Raw genomic sequence first — 24020 nt, 5'->3', positions numbered from 1 at the left:
CTGCTGAGTGAGACCTCAGCCTCATGGCCCTCATTGCATTGTGGCTGTGACACTGTGGGGCTTGCACTGTCATATCTAATCACTTGGTATCACGCTCTGTGGAAGGAGAATAGTAATAGCTATGTTGCACTTGCTCCCAGAAACAGGTTGTACTGAATTTGGCTTATTTAATTTAGCAGAGCTGCTGACTACCAAGCATGGAAGCCATGCCAGCAGATCCCAGTCCACCTTCTGGATTCAATTTCCATTGACTCCAGATGGTCATGTTGCTGCAAAGACAAAGGATCAAGGCTGTACCTCAATCCAAAAGCAAAGTTGTGCTGTCATCAATTTCCTTCATTTTTCCCCTTTTCCCCCAAGTCTAGTATGGAGAGGGGGGCCAGGGTGTGCCCACAGCTGTGCTTGGCAAAGATGAGGGCACAGCAGCTGTTCAGGCTCTGCATCACCCAGAGCAGGGACACGGGACAGGGCTCCAGGCACCAGCCCTCGCCCACCACGGCTGTGGCATTGCCACTTTCTCCTCAGAATGGTTTTCAGTCAGACTGGCTCTGAGTCCTGGCAAGGTTGGCACAGGCCAGGGACAAGGATTTTGAAAAACACATCAGAGAAGAAGACATCAGAAAGGGAATATTCCATATTCAGAAAGAAGTGACAATTGAGAAAAAATATGCCAGTCACGGAGAGATGAATTCCATGGGTTGTGAGAGGAGAAAACACAAGAGAACAGAAAGGGGTATGTAGGAAACCAACAGAGAAAATGAGGTTTGTGATGAGAGAAAATACGAGAAAATGCATTTAGGTTTCTGATGCCTATTTCTGGGCATGTTATGGATGTGTGCAGGCTGACAGTGAAGGTGCCCACTTATATAAAAAATATTTGTACTTTTTAAAGTGTGAGGATTATGTGCAACAGATTGTGCCATTTTCTCCACACACAACTTTAATGGGTGTTCTTTAGAGACAAATGAAGGGATTTAAGATATTAGGTGCTATACATGAACACATATAACTCTAGGGCATGGGGTTTTCCTTTTCATTTTCAGCTGCATAAACTAATTAAGCATAGAAGAGTTCAGGAACTAAAAATAACTTGTCATTTACAGGACTGGGTTTTACCTATGTCTCTTTTTCCCTCAGGGGAAAAGTAAGAGATGTTAAAAAAATATCCAAACAAAAAGAAAAGAAAAACCACCAAAACAAACAAACAAACAAACAAACAAACACAATGCTGAAACCCCAAACAAACAAAAACCGCTATAAGCCACAAAACCACACATGGAATAGGTTAAAAGATTCAAGAAGAAACATACTAGTCTCCATTGTAGTTAAGAGTGCTTTCAAACACTAAAGATTGAAAACACTATAAGAAAATCCGACACAGTCCTCAGGCTCCCCAGCTTTGCATCCACTTCAGTGCTTAGACAAAAAGTGAGCACTAGTATTCCATATGCCTGCTGCAGTTAGACCTCATGACATCCCATTGCTCTCCCCAAAACTCAGTGCTATGTAGGTTTGCTGTTATTATTTTTGTAAGATCAAACAAAACCCAGAATAATTTATTAAATGTTGTTACAAAGCAGACAAAAAGACTTTGCCAAAAACCACACTGCAATAAAGAGGTGTAGGGGGAAAATACAGTGTAAAGTGTATAATATAGTGAAACAGAATTTAAATTATGGAGATCCTTTGTGTAGGGCTACTTCATGGTCATTTTCCCCCGCCCAGAAATTGCACCTGCTTGGCACCACTTGGTCTCATTATTAATATTGGAGTATTAGCTTTGATCCATCTGCAAACAAACAACCATACTGATTTGTTCAGTATGAATATACAGACTATTGGTACAGTAAAATTAAGTCTGGTGCTACAATGCACCTGTACCTTGGACACAGCATGATTAATGTGTGTTCTTATTTGGGCACCCTGGACAGCTACAGGCAATTGTCTTTGAAACCAGCCCTCGTGACAGTAATAAAAATCAAGACTTGGACCCAGCAAGACATTTGGATAATCTCCACAGCTATTCTTTACACCTGCCAGCTTCTATAACTCTCACCTGCCTCTTCAGATGAGTCTAGCTCACCCTGCCCCACATATCTGCATCAGGTCCTGGCTACTCCTGCAAGGTGAGTGGGAAGCCCTGGTGCAACTGTAGGTAAAGACAAGCCCAAGCCATACAGGGTTTGATGTGAAAGTTGATTTCATTCTTCACAAATGAGAAGTTACATGCTCCAGTCTCACCTTTTTCTTCAGTGAAATAAAATATTTGCTGTGTGGCACCAATGACTTCCCCTCCGTGGGCCAAGGGGGTTGACTGATGGAGGGAGGAAGCTGAGCAGTGCACAGATAGAGGGCAAATGCCTCAGAGAAAGGCATTTCTATGATGTGATGGGGCCTGGTATGATGGAATCACATCTCACTCATCAGAGTGGTGCCTCCTCACCACCACTTTTTCCCTGAAGGGGCTTGAAGAGGCCCACAGCATTGCAGCTACACAGCAGGCTCACTGCTGCAGAATTCAGGATTCTGGAATTTTACTGGTGGAAGGAGATTCCTAACACTGCAGGTCAAATGATAGATAACTATTCCATCCCCATCCTGGTCCACAAGGCAGGGATTTCCATCTTTCAGACACTGGCAGGCAGGCAGATGACTGAAAGCCACAGGTACATGCTCAAATCAAGAACAAATGTCAGCTGGAAAGTCCAGTGCCTGAAATAACACTGTGTTCACCAGCTGCAGCTGCCATGTCTTCCTTCAGCTTCCATCCAGGAGCTAAGGGCCAGTTTCTTTCATGGTGTTGATGTATTCCTTCTCATTTCCATGTGTTTGCTGTAATACAGCAGCTGTCCCAGCAAAGCTCAGCATGCTCATTACTGCAGAAATGCACAGCAGCTTTCAGCAGGCAGAAGGCAAGCAGAGTCAGGAGAGGGTGGCAGCTCACTGCCAGCTGTGTGGCACATCTGGATGAACCTGACCCAGGCTGGGCTTCCTCCCACACCTGTCTGCAAGCATGCTTGTGCCCAGGAAGGGTTGTGGGCTTTCCTTGCCCTTGCAAGAGGGGAAGGGGGCAGGTCTAAGGCATAGTTCAGTTTCCTGTAGTCGTGACAGGGGGTGTGTAGCTGGGAGCCAGCTGGGATGCTCACCCAAGTAAGTCCCTCCCTGGGTGTTGTCTGACACCAGCACCAGCAAACAGAGCATCCTCCTCCATCTGAAACCCCTCACAGGCTGTCAGACTCTCCTGCCCATCCTGGCACTGTTAGACCATGATGTTCAATACACCATGATCCAGGTTCCAGCTGCTCTGCAGTCCTGTGGCTGAGCCAGGGCCCCATCTCCAGGTGGAAGCTTCCACATTGAGCTGAGGAAATAACCAGGTTAAGTAGCCCAAAGACGTTGGCACTGACCCAGCCTGGCTGCTGTCACTTGGCTGGTGTCACTCATCACACCAAAGCAGTCTGCAGCTTGTCTGTAATGATCAAAATAGAGATGTTGGGGACAAAACAGGAAAGATTGGGCCATTATCAGAAATGTCTAGAAAGCATCAGCTTTTTCTACTGGAAATTTTCATTCTGAAATTTCCATAGTTAATGGCATCAAATGAAAATGCTTTACACATGCATAATATACCAAGGCTCAGAGAATCTGAGAGCAGCAGATGGCTTATACTCATCTGAGGAGCTTTTTAATAATAAACAAATAAATAAAGATTGGAGAGGAGTGTCAGTCATGCATCTTGTTAGATGCTTAATCAGGCAGCTGAGACATCCCAAATTTTAATTGCCTTTATTTTTTAGAGCCACAGTCTAATTTCAAATTGCATAAATGAAGCTCTTTAATTTTTCTTGTCTGGTTTGAAATCTTGGTATCTAGATGATAATTTATCAGGAAGTTCTGCAGGACACAGAGAGCAAGATAAATAACAAAAATTCTGCTACACATGAAAGTATGAGATCATGTTTCATTTTAATTACTTCTCATACAATTAATCATCCATCTGTCTGCATTATATTCTTCAACATTATGGCCCTGAGTTAAAAAAAAACTTTCACTGAAGTCATGGCAAGCTTAGCAGGAGATAAATTGTGCTACAGAAATAAAAATGATGTGTGGCAGTGATTTAGGGGCTGCAGCAAAGTTCACAAGAAAAACGTCAGTCTAGACCTTCATTTACCACATGGGGTCAATCTGTCTTGTAACTGAAAACTGAGCAGGACAATAAAGCTCTGTTCTGAAGACAGTTTTGGTTTGGTTTGTTTTCTTTTTTAACAGGATTTTTTTCTTCCCACAGTAAACCCTAGCCCTAATGGCACTGTGCAAACATGCTCCCTCTCCTTAACCTGGGGACAACTGATCCCAGCAGACATCTGCTTCATGTCATCCAGAAACCAAATAGGTTGGGAATTCAAAATATACACAGGCTTTGTTAGCAATGACACTGCATGGATGAGCAGTTTCAGATAGTGCCCAGGAGGTTTATCATGGCCACCACCATCCTCCTTGGATAGAATTTCTACATAGAAGTAATTTCATTGTGTTACATAGGTATTCATTTTCTCTTATAAAGAATGAATTTTAAAAGAGAATTATTTGACACCTAATAACCTTTCTGAAAGTCACTTAAAGTCCTTTTGAACAGCAAAAATACATGGCATGGTTTGGGCACGTGTCTGCACTCACTGGCGCGGCAGTGCAGGATATGAGCCTCAGGCTTGCTCTTCTCTTGGGAAATCGAAACTCTCCTGATTTGCCTAAACATGAGTGAGACATGACAGAACTGTTGTGTTTTGTGAAACCCTGACTTGTCAAACATCACCTGGCACGTGACTTGTATTCCTGTCCCATGCCGTTCTGTGGCCTGACCGGCACAGACAGCCAAGCCTCAGAGGGAGACTGAGTTTAGCACCAAAGTCCTAGAGTGACCATCACTATCCATGCTGAGCATTTGCAGGAATGGCTGCCAGAAGGATGGTATATTATACGGCACCCTGGACCCTGCAGTCAAAATGTGCAAGTGAGAAATTTGGGAAAACAAAAGATGCCCAGCAAGCCCTGCTGTTCAGACAGATGTTATTGCCTGGACTGGCATTCCCCATGCTGATGTTATGCAATTCAGCTTCTCTTAAAATAAAATTAATGCATAAAGATACATGCTTCATCTCTATGATAACTTTTCCCCACTCACTTCTTTTAAGCATAGTTTAAAAGCTACAGTATATTGCCATCTCAAGTTTCACTTTTTGTTAAAAGAGGTGGCAATTAATCAAGAGGAATTAATTTCATGTGCCTGACTCCCTGGGTGTGGAAAACAAAGAGAAAACAGCTGACAGATTCTGAACTGATTTCTTAGGGAAACCTTGCAAAAACAACTAAGGGAAGGCAAGGTCTTGACAGTTAAGAATAAAAGGAAATGAAAGACATTTGCGTGGAAGCATTATCTTGGGCTGCTATGGCTTGAGCTTCAGCTTCAGCTGACACAAACTGGCCAGGGAGATACAGGGCTTGCTCAAACATCCAGTGTGCTCATGGAGCCAGTTCCCCCATTTGCAGGCATCCAAAGCAGAACAGTCAGTAATTTGGGAAGATTATGGTAGCTCTTGCTAGAAGAAGTAGTAACTGCTGCCTTGACATTCTGGTACAGTAATTAAATTCCCTAAGGAGCCACAAGGTAGCACGGTCTGCAAGAACCTAAGTGGGAAAACTACAGGGATGGGAACAAACTCATCCTGAGTTTGATGAGAAACCCAAATAAAGTTTAAGAGCCTAGGGATGAACAGTGAACTAGCTTCTGTTCCTAGAAAGAGGAAAATTTTGTTGTATTCAGATAATTGGACTAAAGAACATAGAAAACTGTTTCAGTTTTAAGTCCAGAAACAAAAGAATTAGTGGTTCTTTTTGTTGAAGTGGTAGACTGAGATGCTCATTGCAAATATTAATGAGAAACAATCAGTACAAATACCTCAAATTAAAGCAAAGCAGATAATAGGCCCCTCAGGTATCTCTCTTTTCCTCAGGAAGCCCAAGACATGTTTAGACCTGCGATTAGATCCTGCAAATGTACTCCCTCAGTGGTACAACAGTTTAAATGCCAGCAATGAATTTAGAAGTCTACAAGAATGGAAAGAATTAATTTCATCCAGGGTGAAAATGGGTTTGGCCAAAAATGTTGGTCTACTTCCATTCTGACATGGCTTCTTTGGAAAAATCTCAGAAATCATCTGTAGCCTCTTCACTTTACTTTGTGTCTCCTCTATAATGCCACCAACATTATTATTAATTAAATCTTATACTATATTAAAATTAGTAATTAATACAATAATAATGGAGCAATTAATCAGACTAGTACGTTCCATTGTCTTTTGTAAAAGCAGGTCCTTAGGCATTATTAGTTCAAGACTTGCTGTGTAAATCCTGGTCAAGTACAGTGATATGAAGTTCAAACTTCCCTTTCTTCAGTTGAATTAAGGTCATTATAACCAGTTAAATCAGTGCCTCAAGAAGTCATACAGAGAAACTAATTTCCTAATGTGTTTCCAGTTAGAAAATTGCTGTTTTAGTCTTTCTGATCTTGCTGATCTAGTCGTCAGGAAAATTGCAAGAGACTACACACATATAACATCAGCTCTTAAACCTGCATGCACACAGTGAAAAAGATCATCAAAGGCAGCTTGGAAGCTACACAGTCACAAGCTGCTGTGATTTAACCCCAAAGCCCTACACAGCCACTCCTCCCACAGAGCAGTGGGGGGGGAGAATCAGAGGAGTAAAACTGAGAAAATTCATAGGTTGAGATAAAGACAGTAAAACATCCATGAATTATCAACCCTGTGTTCAGCACAAATCCAAAACAAGGTCCCATCCAAACTATGCGAAGAGAATAAACTCTACCCCAAAAAGTAGCCCACAGTATTCAACCCAGTTGTTTTGATGCTCAGAAGAAGCAACTGCTAGAATTTACCTCTTTTAACCTTTTGGGTTTTCTGCTTTTTTGCTTTTCATTTACAGAAAGCTTAGTTGCAAGGGATATTCGTTCACTACATCTCTGAAAATCAGATAATCACAGGGTTTTTGCTTAAGTCTGGAGTGAATGTTCTGTTCAAGTGCTCCTCCAAATAGTGACAGTTATTTTTAAACAGTCTAGGCTTTTTTTTGGATGAAATTGTCTTGGAAATTTTTTTGGTTATATAAGAACTAAAAGAGGAAGCTGGCTCTTAAAACATACTGCTTATTCTTTGAAACAGATATAATGAGGAAGTGATGAAAGCTGGAACAGTATCCTTATCAACAGGTGGCTCAGGGCAGGATAAACTTCACTATTTGCCCTATAAATAAGCAGTGGATTAGAGAAGAGGCCCGCCCCGGGGAAAGACACAAGGCTAACAAGGAAAGGTAATCAATCACTTCACAGTATCTCTCTATCTGTCTTCCACATAAGTACTCAAACCATAATAATTTGAAAAGGCACTTAGAAACTTTAGTGGACTTGAACCCTAGCCAATTCCCATAGCTTTTCTGGTAACACCATCACCAGATACATGAATGGGAACTACACAGTAGGAAAAAAAACCAAAAGAACCCATGCAACCCCAGATAAATATTATTTCCTGTGATAAAACAACTGAAACCTTGTGTACATATTCCCACCTCAAATCCAAATATTCTTGTTTCAGCCCTGGCATGCAGACTTTAGCCACCTGATTACACACATGGCTATTCCTCTTTCAGGGCTCCTGGCTCATAAGGGCAATGCAGGATTAACACATAAATGGGAAATCATTCCTTATTGTTCTTCCTCATTGTTCAAACCATCCCCATCCTTTCCTCACTGTTCCAAGGCAAGAACCATCAGGCTGTTCCTGATGGTTCCTCACTGTTCCTAACAGGCCATTAATTTCTATAGAAATCTCCCCAGTACAGACCAGCTTTCAATATTGCTTTGTTGAGCAGTATCCACAGCAATGAATATGGTGGCACTGATGCTAAAGGGGAAAAGGTTAAAAGTTAACCTAAAAATATGGTATTCGACATAGAAGTGCTTGGACAGTAATCTCTGCTTTGGATTCACTACCTTGCCAGGGAATTTTGCATAGCTTGTCAGCCCAAAAGTGGTGGGGGTTTGGGCAAGTTGTTTTGTGATTTGTTTTTCCTCACAATGAAGCTTGTGGGTCAAGCTCTTCCTCTTATTCTTTAACTCCATACTTACAGCACTTACTCAGGATGTTTCTTCCATTTAATTTCTTCCTTACCTGAAGGAATTCAAACTGGTCTTTCCTGCCTCCCAGGCAAAGGTTTTCTGAGATCAAGTTCTCATTTCTTCCCTTCTACGCTGTCTGTCCTGTTCTGCATGAGCTAGTTTCATATTTATAGGAAATGGAACCAAGACAGATTCTATAGCTAAAGGGGAGGAACAGCCACCGGGAAGGACAGATGTAATTCCAGCCACCTCCAGCTAATGCTTGAATGGTTTAAATATTCACTGGAAACAAGATTTAATCCCAGCTGAATTAATTCAATGCTCACAGACTCTCTCATGGAATCCTGCCAATATGCCCAGTTCTGCTAGTAAGATTCCAGTCCTATTGTCTCGTCCCTTCTTCTTCCCCCACATCCCAAACACCCCACTACATACCATAGTACAGTAAATATCTTACTCAACTTTAGAGAGACACAACCACACCCCATTACAAAATAGCAGAAAATACTGGTTCTTGGAGGCCATCTAGTGGGAAGAGCAGAATACTCCAAGGAGGAAACTATTTCAAACTTTTTTCTTAGAGATTATTTAATATGGTCTGCAAGACATATATTAAGGTTACCTTGCTGATCAATGGATGTTCTTCCCACACAGCAACAAGCAAGTTGGTTAGGCTCATACACCAGGCTCAATAGGCTGACTATGGTCACAAGCTCTTCTTCTCTCTCTAGCATTTCTAAAAACTGTGTTAGGAGTTCTGTCTGTGCAATGAAAAACCCTATTGTACAAAACAGAGGAGAGGGGAGGGCTTCCTTAAAACGAAGTTTTAAACTCGCTTTTAGGTGACTGCTACACAATTCTGGGTTTCCGCAGTTTGTTTCTGGCTGCAGAACATGACGGAAGATATCGGGTATTATAAGGAATAGACAGAAATTTCTTTGCTTACAGCTTTCAGAGCCCTGAGAGTGATGCAGCTCCTTCCCACTTTCGTGGGGATTTGGCTGCCTGTGTTGAGCAAGGTCTGACACTGCCCCTGGGTGAGCCTGCTCTGTGAGAATGATCTGTGGGCAGCCTTCTTGTAAGCTCCTGCCCCTGTCTCAGCAGCCAAGAACATTAAAGTGCATTAAAGCTCAAGCCCTGTGCAAGGGTACCTGTGCTCTGGGCATGCCTGTGCTGGGCCATGGACCTCACTCATCCTGACCCTGACTTGCTGCACAACCACAGAAGGCAGATACAGGTTGTAACCTCCTGATTCATGACCATCACAAATGGAAACAAGAAAACAATCACTGTTATCAGTGCTTCATCGGTGGTATCTAAAAGATGACAAAAATACAAGTCTGCTTGAAAGAAAGTTTATTCCATGTATCATGGAAAATCATGCATATCATCAAATAAGGCTTTACAAGAGAAAGCGTACAAAGGAAAGACACATTATATAAATTCATAATATATAAACTTCTCTCATCATATTACACATAATACTCTTTATAGTTACACATTTAGGAACTAATTACTACCACTGCAGACATTTGCCTTGCAAGAAAAGATAACCATTTACTAAGTTGGCTGATATGACAAATGTAAAAACATCTCATTTTTAAGCTTGTAATTACCTAGAATTTTTCTGCTAGTTACAGTTAATGTTTCGTCATAGCTTTTTTCTAACTGATGCATTTCACATTCTGTTATGCAGTTGTTTCATGATAAAGAACAAGTTAAAGAGTGTTTTACTTGAAAAACCTGAGAAACTTACCAGACTTATTCAGATATGGTACCTGAGAGAATGAAGTTCTACAAAACAGAGCTGAAGTTTATAAACCTGAATTCTTCATAAACTCCAAATCCTTGTTAATGTAAACAAGAGTTTGGAAGCTATGCTGGAGAGGAGAATTACATTTGATTGTCTAATCTTAGTTCCTTCTTGGACAACACACAAAACCACTGAACAAAACTTTCACCAGGTCTGGAGCAAAGCAGAGAGAAGAGAGTGTTGGTGTATTGCATGCAACTGCTATTATCACATTGTATCACCTTTAACAGGTTTCTCACATACATTCATCTGCTGTTTAAGTTCTAGCTGCACAAAACTATTAAACAAGACAGAAAGAAACTACCTTGTTTACTAACAAACATAGTTTACTAACAAACTACCTCTTGACTTCAAGTGAAAATTCTACCCAGCTATGGGAAAAGTCAGACACCTTAGAGAAAAAATTAAGTTTACATTCTTTTAAATACAAAGTGTCTGCATCTCATATCTGGAGTCTCCAGTTACTCCAAGACAAATTCTTGGAGGATGTATAAAACTGAACTGAAAAGAACTGGAAGTGGAATCAGCACTGAACTATGCCCTCCAAACTTACTTATTTTTATGTGATATTTGTGATACAAACGCCTCACAAGGTATAAGGACTTCAAATAATGCTCAATGTACAAGAGAAAGCTTCACAAATGGGACATAATGCACTTCTTAGGCAAAAAAATCTGTTTGCTATCATGACTTACTACTTTGGTCAGTTTTTGAAATGACAAAGGAGTCCCTGTCAAGAACTTGGCTGCATACACTTATCTATGACAAATCCAAGAGTCTCATTTGTCAAATCATTTGAAAAGGACAGGATTTTACTACACAATGTATCTAAGAGTTGATTTCTATCATAGTCCACAACATTTTACAAAGATAAGTCTCATATTTTAAAATATATGAAAGCTTTTTCTTGTACCAAAGGTGATTACTTCAAAGTTTATAAGCATAGTCAAGTCCTCTTTCCTGGAAGGAAAATACATTTTTCTGTAGGTTGTCTTAAAGTGTGATCCAAGATGATTATTATGTTATTGAATGTAAATTTATATATTAATGTTTCAATAGTGCAGAAGATACACAGAATAAATCATTGTGAAAGAAAACTGTTCTAGCTTTCTGTCATTATATCAGCTTAATTACACAATGCTGGCAAATAATTCTATTTATAAATAACAACACTGCACCTTTGACAAGATACTCAATCAAAAAAATAGGTTTGCTGAAATGCAGAAAATTTTCCTGTATAAACTGGATTATAATTATAGATCAATTCTTTTGCTTCCTCTTCTTCACTGGAGAAATGGTGCATGCTCTTCCTTGCTGTAAAACATTGTAAAAGTACAGATCATTTTAATATTATTCTCAACAATATTTATCTTGGCAAAGTAAGTTATTTTGTGTAGCACAGCAACAAATGGGATTACAGTAGCTTGTACATGAAGAACTGTGAAGATACAGCTTCAGAAAGCTGGTTACAGCATATTTTATAACTGGAGAGGGGGAATTTAAAGCCAAGACTGTAAAAAATAGTTATCCATGAGATACTGGCAGTATCTACCAGAAAAACCTTTAACTATAAAAGAAATGCATCAGACCATCAGCCTACTGAAAGCTGCATGGACTGTGCTGATGAGAACAATAAAATTGAATTCTCACCTGGTTTATCAAGCTGGCAACTCTACAGAAGTTAAAATTAATGATGGATGGATATAAAAATGGTATTTCAGTAGAATGGCTTAGTTCCTAAGTGATCACACATGAGTATATTTTTACTGGCTGAAAACAGTTTACATTTTTCATCTTGTGGTTTATTTTCAAAGTTAGGGACGATATTCTGCCTTACATTAGCTAAAAATGTCAATTACTCATTGCAAAGTTATGATACGAAGTACTCAGTAGGAGCAGCTAATGCTTCAGTAGCTCCCCAAAAGCTAGGGGGGAGGCACTGGGGAGCCCACGAAGAGTAATTCAGGATTTAGTAGAAGAGATGGGGGTGGACAACGCTGCCTGAAGAAAGTTTGCTCTACTGGAATTGTAGGTGAGTAGATCCAAAAGCTAATGACACATCTGTGTGGCGCTCTTCACAAGCTCCTTGGATGTGCACACCTACCTGTGTAACAGAACTCACAGGCAGTGTGCCTCAACTGGATTTACAGGCAGAGCTGGCATTTGTTGTGCTCCACTTAACTTGGATAATGGCCTGAGCAAGCTTACTTCTATTGGGAGTACAGTCTGCAGACAGACACTTGAGAAAGTAGCAAACAAAGCCAGAGAACACACTGCATTCTAGTATTAGACTACAAAATTAAAACCAGACTTATACTGTATTTTCTCCTGTTTCCCTCCTTGTTTTTATCATAGTCTGCCATCTCATAAAATGGCCTGGGTTGGAAGGAACCTTAAAGATCATCTTGTTCCAATCCCCCTGCCATGGGCAGGGACACATTCCACTAGACCAGGCTGCTCAGAGGCCCAATTCTGTCTGGCCCTAAGCTCCCTATGAAAATGGTTTTGCTACATTTTCACAAAGAGGAATAGGACTATTTATTTTAAAAAGCACCTTGAATTTGTATGAAATGCAAATTTTATTTCTACACTCTCACTGACCAGGTCAGCACAAATTGCATTTTTTTACATCACTATCTAGTTTCTTCATTAAATCAACTCTTTTGATTTGAGACTAAGTCTAGAGACCAAACTCAACCAGCTTAATTATTATGTTCTTCATAGTCCTCATCAAGGAGGTAAGACAATTTCATAAAATAGTCCAGCAGAATGATTTAGTAGGGATACATTAAGGAATAAAGTTTGATTCCTTCAAACACTCCTCTATTTATATCCTGCTTATTTATAACAAACAGATGGGAAGTGTCATAAACTATCAAAATATTGTGCATTAGTTACGTCCAGATTCTTAGAGTATAAACCAAAAAATAAATTAGCAGCTCTGTAAAATTCAAAAACTCCTTGTGATGTCTATAGAACACAACTGTAGAGCACATACTGCACCCCTCTGACACATCCATACTGCCCAAGCCCTATTTATAGTCCTGCTGTATGCATTTTGTAAGAAAAACTGAGAACACATTGAATGACTGCAAGGCAGTTTGGAACTGAAGAAGCCCATGGAATTATGAATGGAGTACTTTTTTTGTTTTATTGTCTTTGTGCAAGAGAGGCCAAAATGTTACAGGGATATTTTGAAATGGTAGAAAGTCATAGAACAATGCTTTAGAGCCAGCCTGGTGAAGGGAGTTTGTGGAATGTTTGGCCTTTTGATGTTACTTTCACTAAGCCATTCTATTTCTAGTATCCTTTGGTGTTTTATAAGCCTATAAAGCTTGCAGAATAATCTTCTTAGAAAGCACTACGAGGTACTGAACTTTGACAGCTGAAAAAGAAGTCAGTGTCTTCAAAGTTTTTGAGTAATGCTTCACTCTCACCCCCCACATTTATAGATAATAAACTTTTTACCTTCATTAACAAAGAAATCAGCCATATAATATGCTGCTCTTACAGCAGATGGAGAATGTGGAATGCCTGGAGAATCCTTCCACTCAAAAGGGTTTTTCTCTGGATGCCATTGCATGCCATAAATTGGATATTTGTATGCTACAACAAAACACAAAGTGTGTAAAGGTGCGTGCCTTAAGAATAATGTAATTAATCTTACTGCAAAGTAAACTTAGAGGATAAGCTACAAATACACTTCACTTATTAACAGTTTCACAAAAGCTTAAACAGCAAGATGAAACACCGTTAAAGTCATAGTAGAACTAAGGAAAAATATACTGTAAAAGAAGGGTCTCATTCCACATAAGAAAATATTTGTACATGATTTTTTTGATTATTCATTTCATAATTAACGTATATACACCCTAAAAAATAATGTTTGAAGTATATCACTCTCAAAGCTTCCCATCTTCTTGCCAGCATCACACAGCATTCCCAGCCATACAGAATGCCAGTTCCATAGGAAAGATCCAAGTCCTCATATCTCCTTGAAGGCCCAGTCAATCCAGGGCAGCTCCCAGGCCTGATACATTTTGGGGGAGTCAATCCTTAGCTCTCTTCCAGGGAATAGCGGTGCAGCAGCTGATGGCTGCTCTGTGATAAACTGCTTGCAGGCACGGTGATGCCTGTCATTAGCCTAATCAGGTTTGCTGATCAAAGAGCTATTCTTCTCTTTTGGAGGCCAGCCAGGATGCCACACAGAAAAATCCCATTGGTGACAGCTGGGTCCTACGACAGGGCTGCTAGTGGCGCACTCATGAAGATAAAACACTCCCTGAAGAGCTAACTTGTTTCCTGAGCTGAGCAAGCCCAGTGCAAAACAGACAAAACAAGTCATGCAAAAGGCTTTTGGAGGATGACAATTACCAGCATTGTTGCTAAGGTAATGAGGGGTATTTGCTGCTCCCTCAGCAGCCTGCAGTGCTTTTCCCATACAGCAAACAAGGAGCACCAGGGAAACGCCAGCCTAAGCAGGCAGCTGGCAGGCACAGCTTGACAGAGGCACTGTGCAGGGATTCAACTACTGCAGCACAAGAGCTGTGCAGCTCACAGCACAGCACTCAAATATGCCAGTGCTAACGTGTAACAGCATATCTGGAAGGGGAATGGTGGGTGGGAGGAGTAGTAAGGCTCATAGTACTCAAAAGATAAAATATCCCTGCAAACAGAAATGCTCCTCACAGCCAGAGCGCTGACAGGGCTGACGCTCACCCTGCTATTTGAACAACTTGCAATACCAATTCACATCCATGCCAACACAGCCCTAAAGAACAAGGTTGCTACAGTCATAGTTTCCAAAGGAAATGAATTTCCTTACCTTCCATGGTAGATATAAACTCCACTTCATCATCAGTGTTAGTGGTCAGAACTTTATAGAAATTACGAAGCTTTTCATTATTGGTGAAATTCTGTGACAGGGAGAGGGGGAAGAGGGAAAAAGTGTTATTTGTTTATTTATTTCTAGTGTTCACAAAAAAACCAGTTTGCATGCAGGAAATAAAAAGATCAAATACCTCCATGGAGAGGCTCCATACATGAAAGTTTGATGTCAATGGCTCAGTAGCAAGTGCGTATAACACATCATCAGGGAAATTCCTGAACATTCTACTGTCTTTTGCAGCTATTACAAAGACAAAAAAAGTATTTTCCATTACAAAACTGGCCTCAGATGGACTTATACTGACATAAGACAATTAATAAAATACTGTATTAAACTTTTTTGGCAGTAAATCTTTATTATTGTAGAATATCCTGCAACAAATATCAGTGAAATAACTACAACAGATTTCCAATGTGCTGTTATCATTGTCTACCGGTCTTGACCCAGAGAGGATCCAAAGTTCTCACTAAGAGAGAGAAAAAAATAAGCACCATTTTTTGACACTCATTTCAACAGCCTTTCCACTCACAATGAGCACAAGTGACAGAATTTTTGAACACTACATTTTTTTTAATTACTCACAAAGGATAAAGTATCAACAGAGGCCACACTTTAGCAGTGCTGCCAAGTGCCACGGCTCAATCTCAAGGGATCTCTGTGATTTCAGTACTGTTCAAATGGGACAGAAATGCTACTATTCATCATGAGGAAAGATGTGATCTCAAAAATTTTAAATCACCTGCTCCCCAAGCTTAATAGGTTTTGAATCTGTGAATTTTGTGAACTTGGTAACGAAAAGTAGATATTATTTTGTAGGTCTGAACTTTCAAATGACTCAAAGAGCCACAACTTTAGTTTTTGCTGACTGCTGTTGGTTTCAAATGGCTTGCGCTCATTCCTCTGCTTAAGAAGTGACAGCTGCACTGACTTTACAAACAAACATTCACCCATAACATTCATCATGAACAAAACACAACACCTCTTACCAAAACTCAGACATGAGATGTAATGAATTTTTCACCTGAGGTAAAGTTCAGAGGAAGTGAAAAACCATTTGTCTTGGTGTGAACAAGTAAAATTTCACCACTTGTGAGATATGTAAGCTCTTCGTGTCCAAGACATGTTCCCCAGATTGGGAAATAATCACCTTTATCGTTAGCCTACAAAAAAAAAAGCACAACATAAGGAAACAGTAATGAAAATCTACAGAAAAGAGACTGACAAGAACCTCCTACTGTTTTTACTTGCTTTTGTGTAGGTGAGAATATATGAAGGCTAAAGGATATATACGAGTTTTGAGGCAGCAGACTAAGCCTAATGTGGATACTGATCTGACTGTTCTGTTCTACAAGTCATTTTGAGAGCAACCTAAACAGAAACCACAAAATGGCAACATTTCTCTAAAAAAAAAACAATCATTAGAAGGGACACAGAAGAGTCTGTCGCCATTTTGAGGGAAAGTGTGCTCATTACAATTCAAACTTTTCTACAAAGCACACTATGATCACACAGCAAGGGACCTTTGCAATGTCTGTACCTACCAACTATTAAAAAACCATGAATCCTACTACTAGCATAGCTCTGGTCTTATATGACATACCTATAGGATTGTTTAGCTAGCAGGTTTAGACCCGTGTTCCAAAAAGACAAAAGGTACATTTAAACAACATTAAAAAGTGGCAATCATTTTCAAAAGAATAAAAATTGGCAGGTCAGTGTGAAAACAATATGAAAAAAGGCAAAAAGGAGAAAAAGAAAGCAAAAAACCAAGAACACAACTAGTTTCTTGTGACCTAATTAAGCATAGTGCATACTTACAGTGGACATCTGCATTTTTAAATGGTTTACATCTGATAGTAAGCATATGTTGGAGACTGGGATGTTCCAGAACTCCTGTTTTTGTGAAATCTGACTACTTCTTCTTAACTTGTTTCTAAACATTTTTAAGTTATGCATACCACAACACACTCGCCACCCCTGAAGAGCTGCTGCTCAAAGCCATTTTTGAGAAAGCCAAAATGACAGGCTCAGAATAATAATGCTCCCCTACTGCATTACTGACAGTATGGTAATAAAAGCTCACAGAGCTACTTCTTCTCACAGCAAAGCAAGGAAGATGTACAGAAAGAAGGCTGATAGGGCTGCATAGTCTTCATGACCACCCTTAATGTATAATGAGACACAGAACTTACGTGAAAGACAGACAGTGGAGTCACAAGTGAGGACTAAAACTATTGAAGGTAAAAAATAAACTACAGTTTAAAACCCATTGCAACTGAAACAAAGATTTTGTGCTCCCCCCCCCCTTATTTTTTTTAAATGAAGTAGGGCCTGGAGGCTAAGCAGGTATTAAACAACACTCAAGACATCACATTTTAAAAACTAATTTAAGAGCCAAAAAACAGTATTTAATTTAGATTTTTGCCTAAGTAGTAAAATTCTATGGACTTGAATGGGGATTAGCATTTCACATCCTCTATTAATATTAAAGCAGAGCCAGATCAAAGTAACTTTTCATTGTGAACATTTGCAAATGAAAAAGACCCCTCATGTTTTAGAAAAAGATAAAATTCAGTCATTCTGTAATTGCAAAGATACTCTTGACTATTGTAGCTTATCATAAATAAGTGAAACCAGAAATATTTTATAGTAATTAAGATTTGAAAGATGAATATCAAACCACAAAATTGTCACAAACAGCAAGGAAAAACCATCCTTTGTTATAAAGGGTTACCTAGGATGAACTGAATAATATTTTCTGCCTCTCAGTCACTAGTAGTACATATATCAGCTAATAAACCTGTCTCTCTGATCATAAAGTGACACAGGCAATTCAGTTCATCATTGTGAAATGTCAACATAATTTCCTAACTGTCCAACAAACCACAAGAAACCCTTGCCCCAGTGCTGCATACCAAGGCACAGGCTGCAGTTTACACAGTGAACAGTTCCAGAAAGGCAAATGAAATCATCTCACATAAAACTGAGACAGTCTTTGCAAGTCTCACCACAAATAAAGACAGACAAAAGAACGAAAACCTTAGTGCCACAGGGACTGAAGGGTAAAGGGAGCTCAATTACAGCAGCTGACTGGTCCTGTGAATGCCACTGCCTGCACTTTCCTTGCCTGCTGGTGGAAAGTCAGCAGCAAAGGCGGAAGAGCAAATCCTCATAGCCAAGTTCACACAGAGTCATAAAGCCTCAGGTACAATGAACAAACAATACCATTCTCACCAGAAGAACTTAGGAGTTTAAGACCATAACACAACATAAAACAGGAGTGGGTGTCACAAGTCTGAATCTTAAGGTATTCAGAAGTTTTATGCAGAAGCAAGAAATAAGCTACCTATTTTCAGGCCTACAGTTAACCCACTGAATAACACTGCAAAACTGTGAATAATATGAACCTGTCATTTTGATCTCTGAACAGTGATAATAACAAGAACCAACTGCTCCTTAGTAATTACCTCCAAGGCCTTGTGGTAAAACATCTTAGCAACCCTTGAATACTCTGAAGTCCTAAGATCCACACCACCTCCTGGAAGAAGTATCCTGAAAAGCAACATCAAAGAATATGATTAGCAACAGTGATCAACCCAAAACTTGGACAATGTACACAGAGAAATGTCTGGTAGCAGTTTTAAGGGTACTATTTAGGTCTAGGTTCCAGAAATCTACAGACAGGGATCTAAGCTCCCATTATGGACAGCAGGGATCTAGTCAGGAGAGTCACTAGAGATTCAAATAGATTTTCCAGAGCAGACACTTGAGTGGTGGGTAGATTGAACAGCCTGTCAGCTCCACTGGCTGCACTGATTAGCATTCCATTAATTATGTGAGTTTGGATGGCTAGTGCACAGGCAGACAGCCAAATTTAGGTGTTTCAGTCTTTAACTTAATCATAGTGTTCTTAGTGTTCTTCCACTGAAGAATGGTTACTGTATTACAAAGTATAGATCAAACCTAATACAACATATGGAAGAAGAAAGTAAACAGAAAACACATAAAACACACAGATTTCAGCTGGTATACAAAAGGGTTGCAAGCCATGACTGTCATTTCCTATCCTGACTCAGCTGGCTGTCACTACCACTTTAAAATTCCAGCCCAAATCTCAATTCATTCTGTCCAGTTTCAGAAAAATAGAATTGTGGCCCTGGCATAGTGACTTTCTTATTGGAGACAACAAAGATCAAAAAGTTCCTATCAAAAAGGAAGAAAAGTACATTTGACCATAACCTTTGGTCACACAGGATCCCACACAGATAAGGAAGACAATCTCAGGGACAATTTCATAAAAAAAGTGCACAAGCTTTTTCCACCATAAAATATAATCAGGAATGGCAATTCCCTGTGTGGCTCCCCAAACCCAAAAAAACACCAGAGAAGAAAAACTTTCAGCACAGGCTAGCAGAGAATTCACATGGACACATGATGACGTGGAAAATAATCAAATGCCATCAGAAACAGTAACATGAAATAAAGGAAGCCTCTCCTGGCTGTAACTGGAACAGTGCCTGTAGAACCAACAAAACTGGATGTGTGAGCATTCCTTAATCCACTGCTGCAGGACCTCAATTGGATTTACTCAGGTCATATCCATTAATTGTTGATTTTTTACTGAAACAGATGTAGGATTTTCTCTACATGTCTGTGCTCTGAAAATGGCAATCTGAATCAGTGAGATACTAACAAGCAGTTAGAAACAAATAACATCTCAAATGATCCCAAGCATTTGCAGAGCAAATATGCATTTAAATCCTTGTGACTGGGTTGTTTGTTTTTTTTTTGCAAGTGAATAATGGACAGGTTCATGTAAAAGCCATCAAGGATTTGGTGGAAAAGTAGTAGTCACAAAAATACAAAAAACTTTACTTCCCAGTGTCAACACTGAAAATTAACACAGCTGAAGGTATTTCTAAAACAGGCCAGATTATAGGCTTCTTCAGAGATCTATTTAGACAAATAAGGTGATCTTTATCTGGAAGTGGTAGGAAATTCCCTCCACCTGTTCAAACCAAAACCTGGACTATACTAATTAGTAAAACTGATTGTCATTTTTGCTAATGCAAAAAGGAAATAACCCATTAAGTAGCAATGATAATGGCTTGACATTGTCATAAGCAGATTGAAATGCAACTACGTGTATTCCAGTATCACTGCCTCGTTAGAGCTGATTTCCACTGGGCATTTCAATTCCTACCTCAGGAGTACATTAATAAAATTATGTCTTTAATATAGTATGTGTCATGATTTTAAGAAGGTAGCATTTAATAGTAAATAATTTCCAACTTCAAACAACAATGTGAAAGATCAATGTATCTCCTCCTTATTCTGAATTTCCACAGAATATAAGTAATTTCCTCCAGAGCTCCTTTTTGTTATTTACACACAGTTTCAACATGGAAGCCAACAGGTGACAGTGGAGGGCCACAGAAGGAAATATAGACCATCCTCACTCACCTACATGACACAAACTCAATTGACTTCTGACTGAAGGATAAAGAAAGTGGATCTGCTTTCCAAACACTTTCTTCTGCATTGATATAGGTGGTGAGGTAGAAACAATGAGAGACCCCATGGGTGGAAAGCCCTTTTGGCAACCAAAGTGAAGCTGGTAGCCATGAGAAAGGGAGGAAATGATTCATTTTGCCCCCAAGAGAACACAGCAGACAAAAGCATCACTGTCTTACACTCGCTTATAGCACAAGACTGCAAAAACCCAAGTCTTAGTGTCCAGGGCATGTTGATGTAGGAGGACAATGCACTTCCCAGACAGCCAAAGGTCTAAATCTGCAAGGTCTATTCATGCTGATTAACATTCTAGTTATATGCATAAGCTTAACAAATGTATTCATGGTTTAAGATGCTCATCTCATGACTACAAGCAGCCCAATCACATGCTCTGGCCTCACACACCATCATGGCTGTGAAGTGTAGCATCAGCTGATGTCGCTCTTCTGAAGTGCACTTTCAGCACAAGGCTAAAAAAACATAAAAGGTTTTGACTTTGTTTAGTCCACAATAAAATTTGTTAGGCAAGATCACATTATCCCACATTTTAAAAGGAAGAACAGAGGGGTGGCCAGTTTCCACAGATCCTGTGAAAACCGGGAAGGTTTTCTAACAAAGACCTAAGACACAGAATCACAACAGGCAAGACAGACCTTTCAAGCAGCAGAAAAGAGGGCACACATGGAGAAAAGAGTAGAAGATACTGGAAATCAGAAACTTTTATAATACAGGAGATATGAAAAGGACTGAAAGAGGAAAGAAAGGGTAGAAACAGGGGTGAAATACTAAGCAAGTGCTATTAACCATCAAAATGAAGGTGACAGGTAAAATGAGGAAGACAGAAACATTACCAAAGAGGAAGTTGAGTATCTCACTTGCAAAATTGCTCATACTATAATACCACTTCTCCCTGTCTGCAGACAAGCATGAGGGAATGCCAAGATGAGCCTTGGCACTGTTGCAGATATCTGACGTGTTCCTCAAGGAAGGAAAGGCAGCACACCAGTACTGGATGAAATAATGCATTCTGTGTCTTAGAATATGTTTTCATGTCTGCAGCGCCCAGCACAACCTCTCAAGAGAGTAAGAAGACAATGTTCTTGAGAACACAGCAGAGCTCAAAAACAGAACCATCATGCCTTTCAACAGAAAACCAGTGCTCAAGACTTACCCATTAATAGAGTGGAAGAGTTTATCATATTCTTCATCTGTAAGATTTAATCTGAAACAACAAAAAATAATTATAGAATGCATACTACATATTTGACCACGAAAATATAATCTCTGTAGAACAGAAATGTCTGACAGAAAATACACAGAAGGCATGCTTTAAACAGAGTAAAATGGACACAAATCAAATGAAACATTTCACTTAAAACAGATCAATCCACAAAATTGAAAATATGGCCCAGTCAGGTAGAATTCCTGATGAGGTACTCTGAGACCCTTCTGCAAGACACCTGAAAAATGTACTATTTACACGAATGGCACGGTTATTATTTCCTGCAGACCGGCAACTCCGGTTTCCAAGTGATTCCCAAGAAGGGCAGAGCTGCAAACAGTGGGTCACGCCCATGCACCCCCAGCCTCCCTGCCAGCGTGGCAGCACAAAAAGCAGAAAAGGCCTTGGCTCTGTGGTAAGCCCTGCTCAGCGATAACAAAAACACCTCTATATTATCAACCCTGTGTTCAGCACAAATCCAAAACACACCCCCACACCAGCTACTGTGAAGAAAATTAACTCTACCCCAGCCAAAACCAGCACAGATGGCCACACTTCTGCAGAGGTGTGATAAGTTGGGTGTAAGTGAAAGTATTCAGCTTTGCTGCAAGTAACTTAATCGCCAGAATTAGAAGCATCCACTCAGTGGTGAAACTTCTGGTCAGCAAACATTCTGAAAGCTCCAGCAGCTACATGAGGAATGCTGGCTTCTAATTCAGGCACTTCAGTGGTGCTCTTATTGGACTGTGTAGATACATGCTATTTTGTTTTTCTGCAGCTGTATTAGTACTGTTTTTAAGTATGGAAATTTATAATTTTACCATCTGGTTTCAATGCATTTAATGTTTTAGCTCAGCATTGGTATGAAGTACAGTACAAGCTGTTACTTACTCTGCTAATTTTCCACCAAACAACCAAAATACAAAAAGATAGTGACCCATAGTTTGAATAGAACTGGACTTTGTTTTCTGAAAGGAGTACTGATAGCCTTCCTTCATTCCCTGAATTCCAGGGCTATAAAATATGAAAAAAAAAAAGATATCAAGATCTATGTATCTAGGTATTTATGTGTGTTTGTGGAGCACTGCATTGTACACTGAATATAGCTAACTTCAAAAACCATGCATGGAAACTACAGAAGGCAATTCTACTAAAAAAAAATTTAGAACTTTTCAAAGAGAGAGTAGCAACCTAAGCAGAAGTATTAAAAAGTATATGTTCCACTCTGCTTTTATTCTGATTTCTGGAACTCTGAGAATTGTGGCATCTTCAAATCGTCTTTGAGGAGCAATAAACACTCAGAAAAGCAGCAGAAGTACTTTCTGTGCCTCTAAAACCATACATACAATTCATCATAATAATAATGCAATTATTATCCACTCATAAGGATTTAAAAAATGTACCTTATAGGCACAGCTCGAGCACCAGCAGATTCCACAAATTTCACATACGAAGCCGCAATATAAGATCTTCCAAATTGCTGGTACTCATCGAAGTGACATTCCTGTGACAATATCCCTGAAGGGTCCAAGGAAGAAAATTAGCACCATACACATGGCAAATGCTACACAATGAAAGAAAAGTCACAAAATCACTGAATCAATTAGCTTGGAAAAGACCTCTGAGATCATCAAATCCAACCTACAAATGAACACCACCGTGTCAACCAGACCATGAAACAAGTGCCATGCCCAGTTTTTCTTTAAACGCCTCCAAGGACAGTGACTCCACCACCTCCCTGAGCAGTCCATTACAGTATGTAATCACCCCTTCTGTGAGGAAATTCTTCCTAATGTCTAACCTAAACCTCCCCTAGGTAGCTTTAGTCTGTCCTCTTGTCCTATTGCTAGTTGTAGAGAAGAGCCTGTCCCCCACCTGGCTTCAGCCTCCCTTCAAGCAATGGTAAAGACCGATAAGGTCGCACCAGAGCCTTCTCTTCTGCTGCCCAAACCACGCCAGGTTCTCAGCCGCTCCTCCTAAGACCCGTGCTCCTATTAATTAATTAAGCTCCCATTTCCTATATGCCAGCTAGCAGCGATACATTCACTGCCCAGAGGAGCTGCAGGCACCGAGACAACGGGGCATCAATTACGGCACCCCGTCACAAGGTACCACACAAACACAATTACCTGACTAAGACTCGGCTTCCCTGCTATGACTGCTCAGCACTGTAACTCAGGCAAGCCTGACTTCTACAGAAACAGCGTAACGCTGCTTACACCAGCTCTAGCCAAGCCTCGGCTCCGTGGGACGCTCCCCTCTCGGCCCAGGCAGGTGCGCGGCCCCTCGGCCCCTTACCGATGATGGGTCTGTCATTGCGCCCCGCCGGGCGGTCGCGCCGCGCCACGGAGGCGGCGGAGCCGCAGCGCAGCAGCGCCAGGAGGAGCGC

At 40.2% G+C, this 24020-nt stretch overlaps 1 protein-coding gene across 1 annotated transcript; it reads right to left on the bottom strand.

The window, feature by feature from the left end:
• Nucleotides 1-9533: 9533 nt before the first annotated feature.
• On the bottom strand, nucleotides 9534-24014 carry GGH (gamma-glutamyl hydrolase; the record flags this gene model as incomplete). Its single annotated transcript, XM_031058648.1, has 9 exons — nucleotides 9534-11321; nucleotides 13476-13613; nucleotides 14833-14923; nucleotides 15029-15135; nucleotides 15917-16055; nucleotides 18363-18447; nucleotides 21581-21631; nucleotides 23035-23149; nucleotides 23930-24014. Coding segments are annotated over 9 exons (933 nt in total), but the record flags the coding sequence as incomplete, so codon positions are not given.
• Nucleotides 24015-24020: the final 6 nt, after the last annotated feature.

Source organism: Geospiza fortis, unplaced genomic scaffold, assembly GCF_000277835.1.
Source record: "Geospiza fortis unplaced genomic scaffold, GeoFor_1.0 scaffold121, whole genome shotgun sequence".
NCBI lineage: Eukaryota > Metazoa > Chordata > Aves > Passeriformes > Thraupidae > Geospiza > Geospiza fortis.
This window is presented reverse-complemented; position numbering and strand designations above follow the sequence as displayed.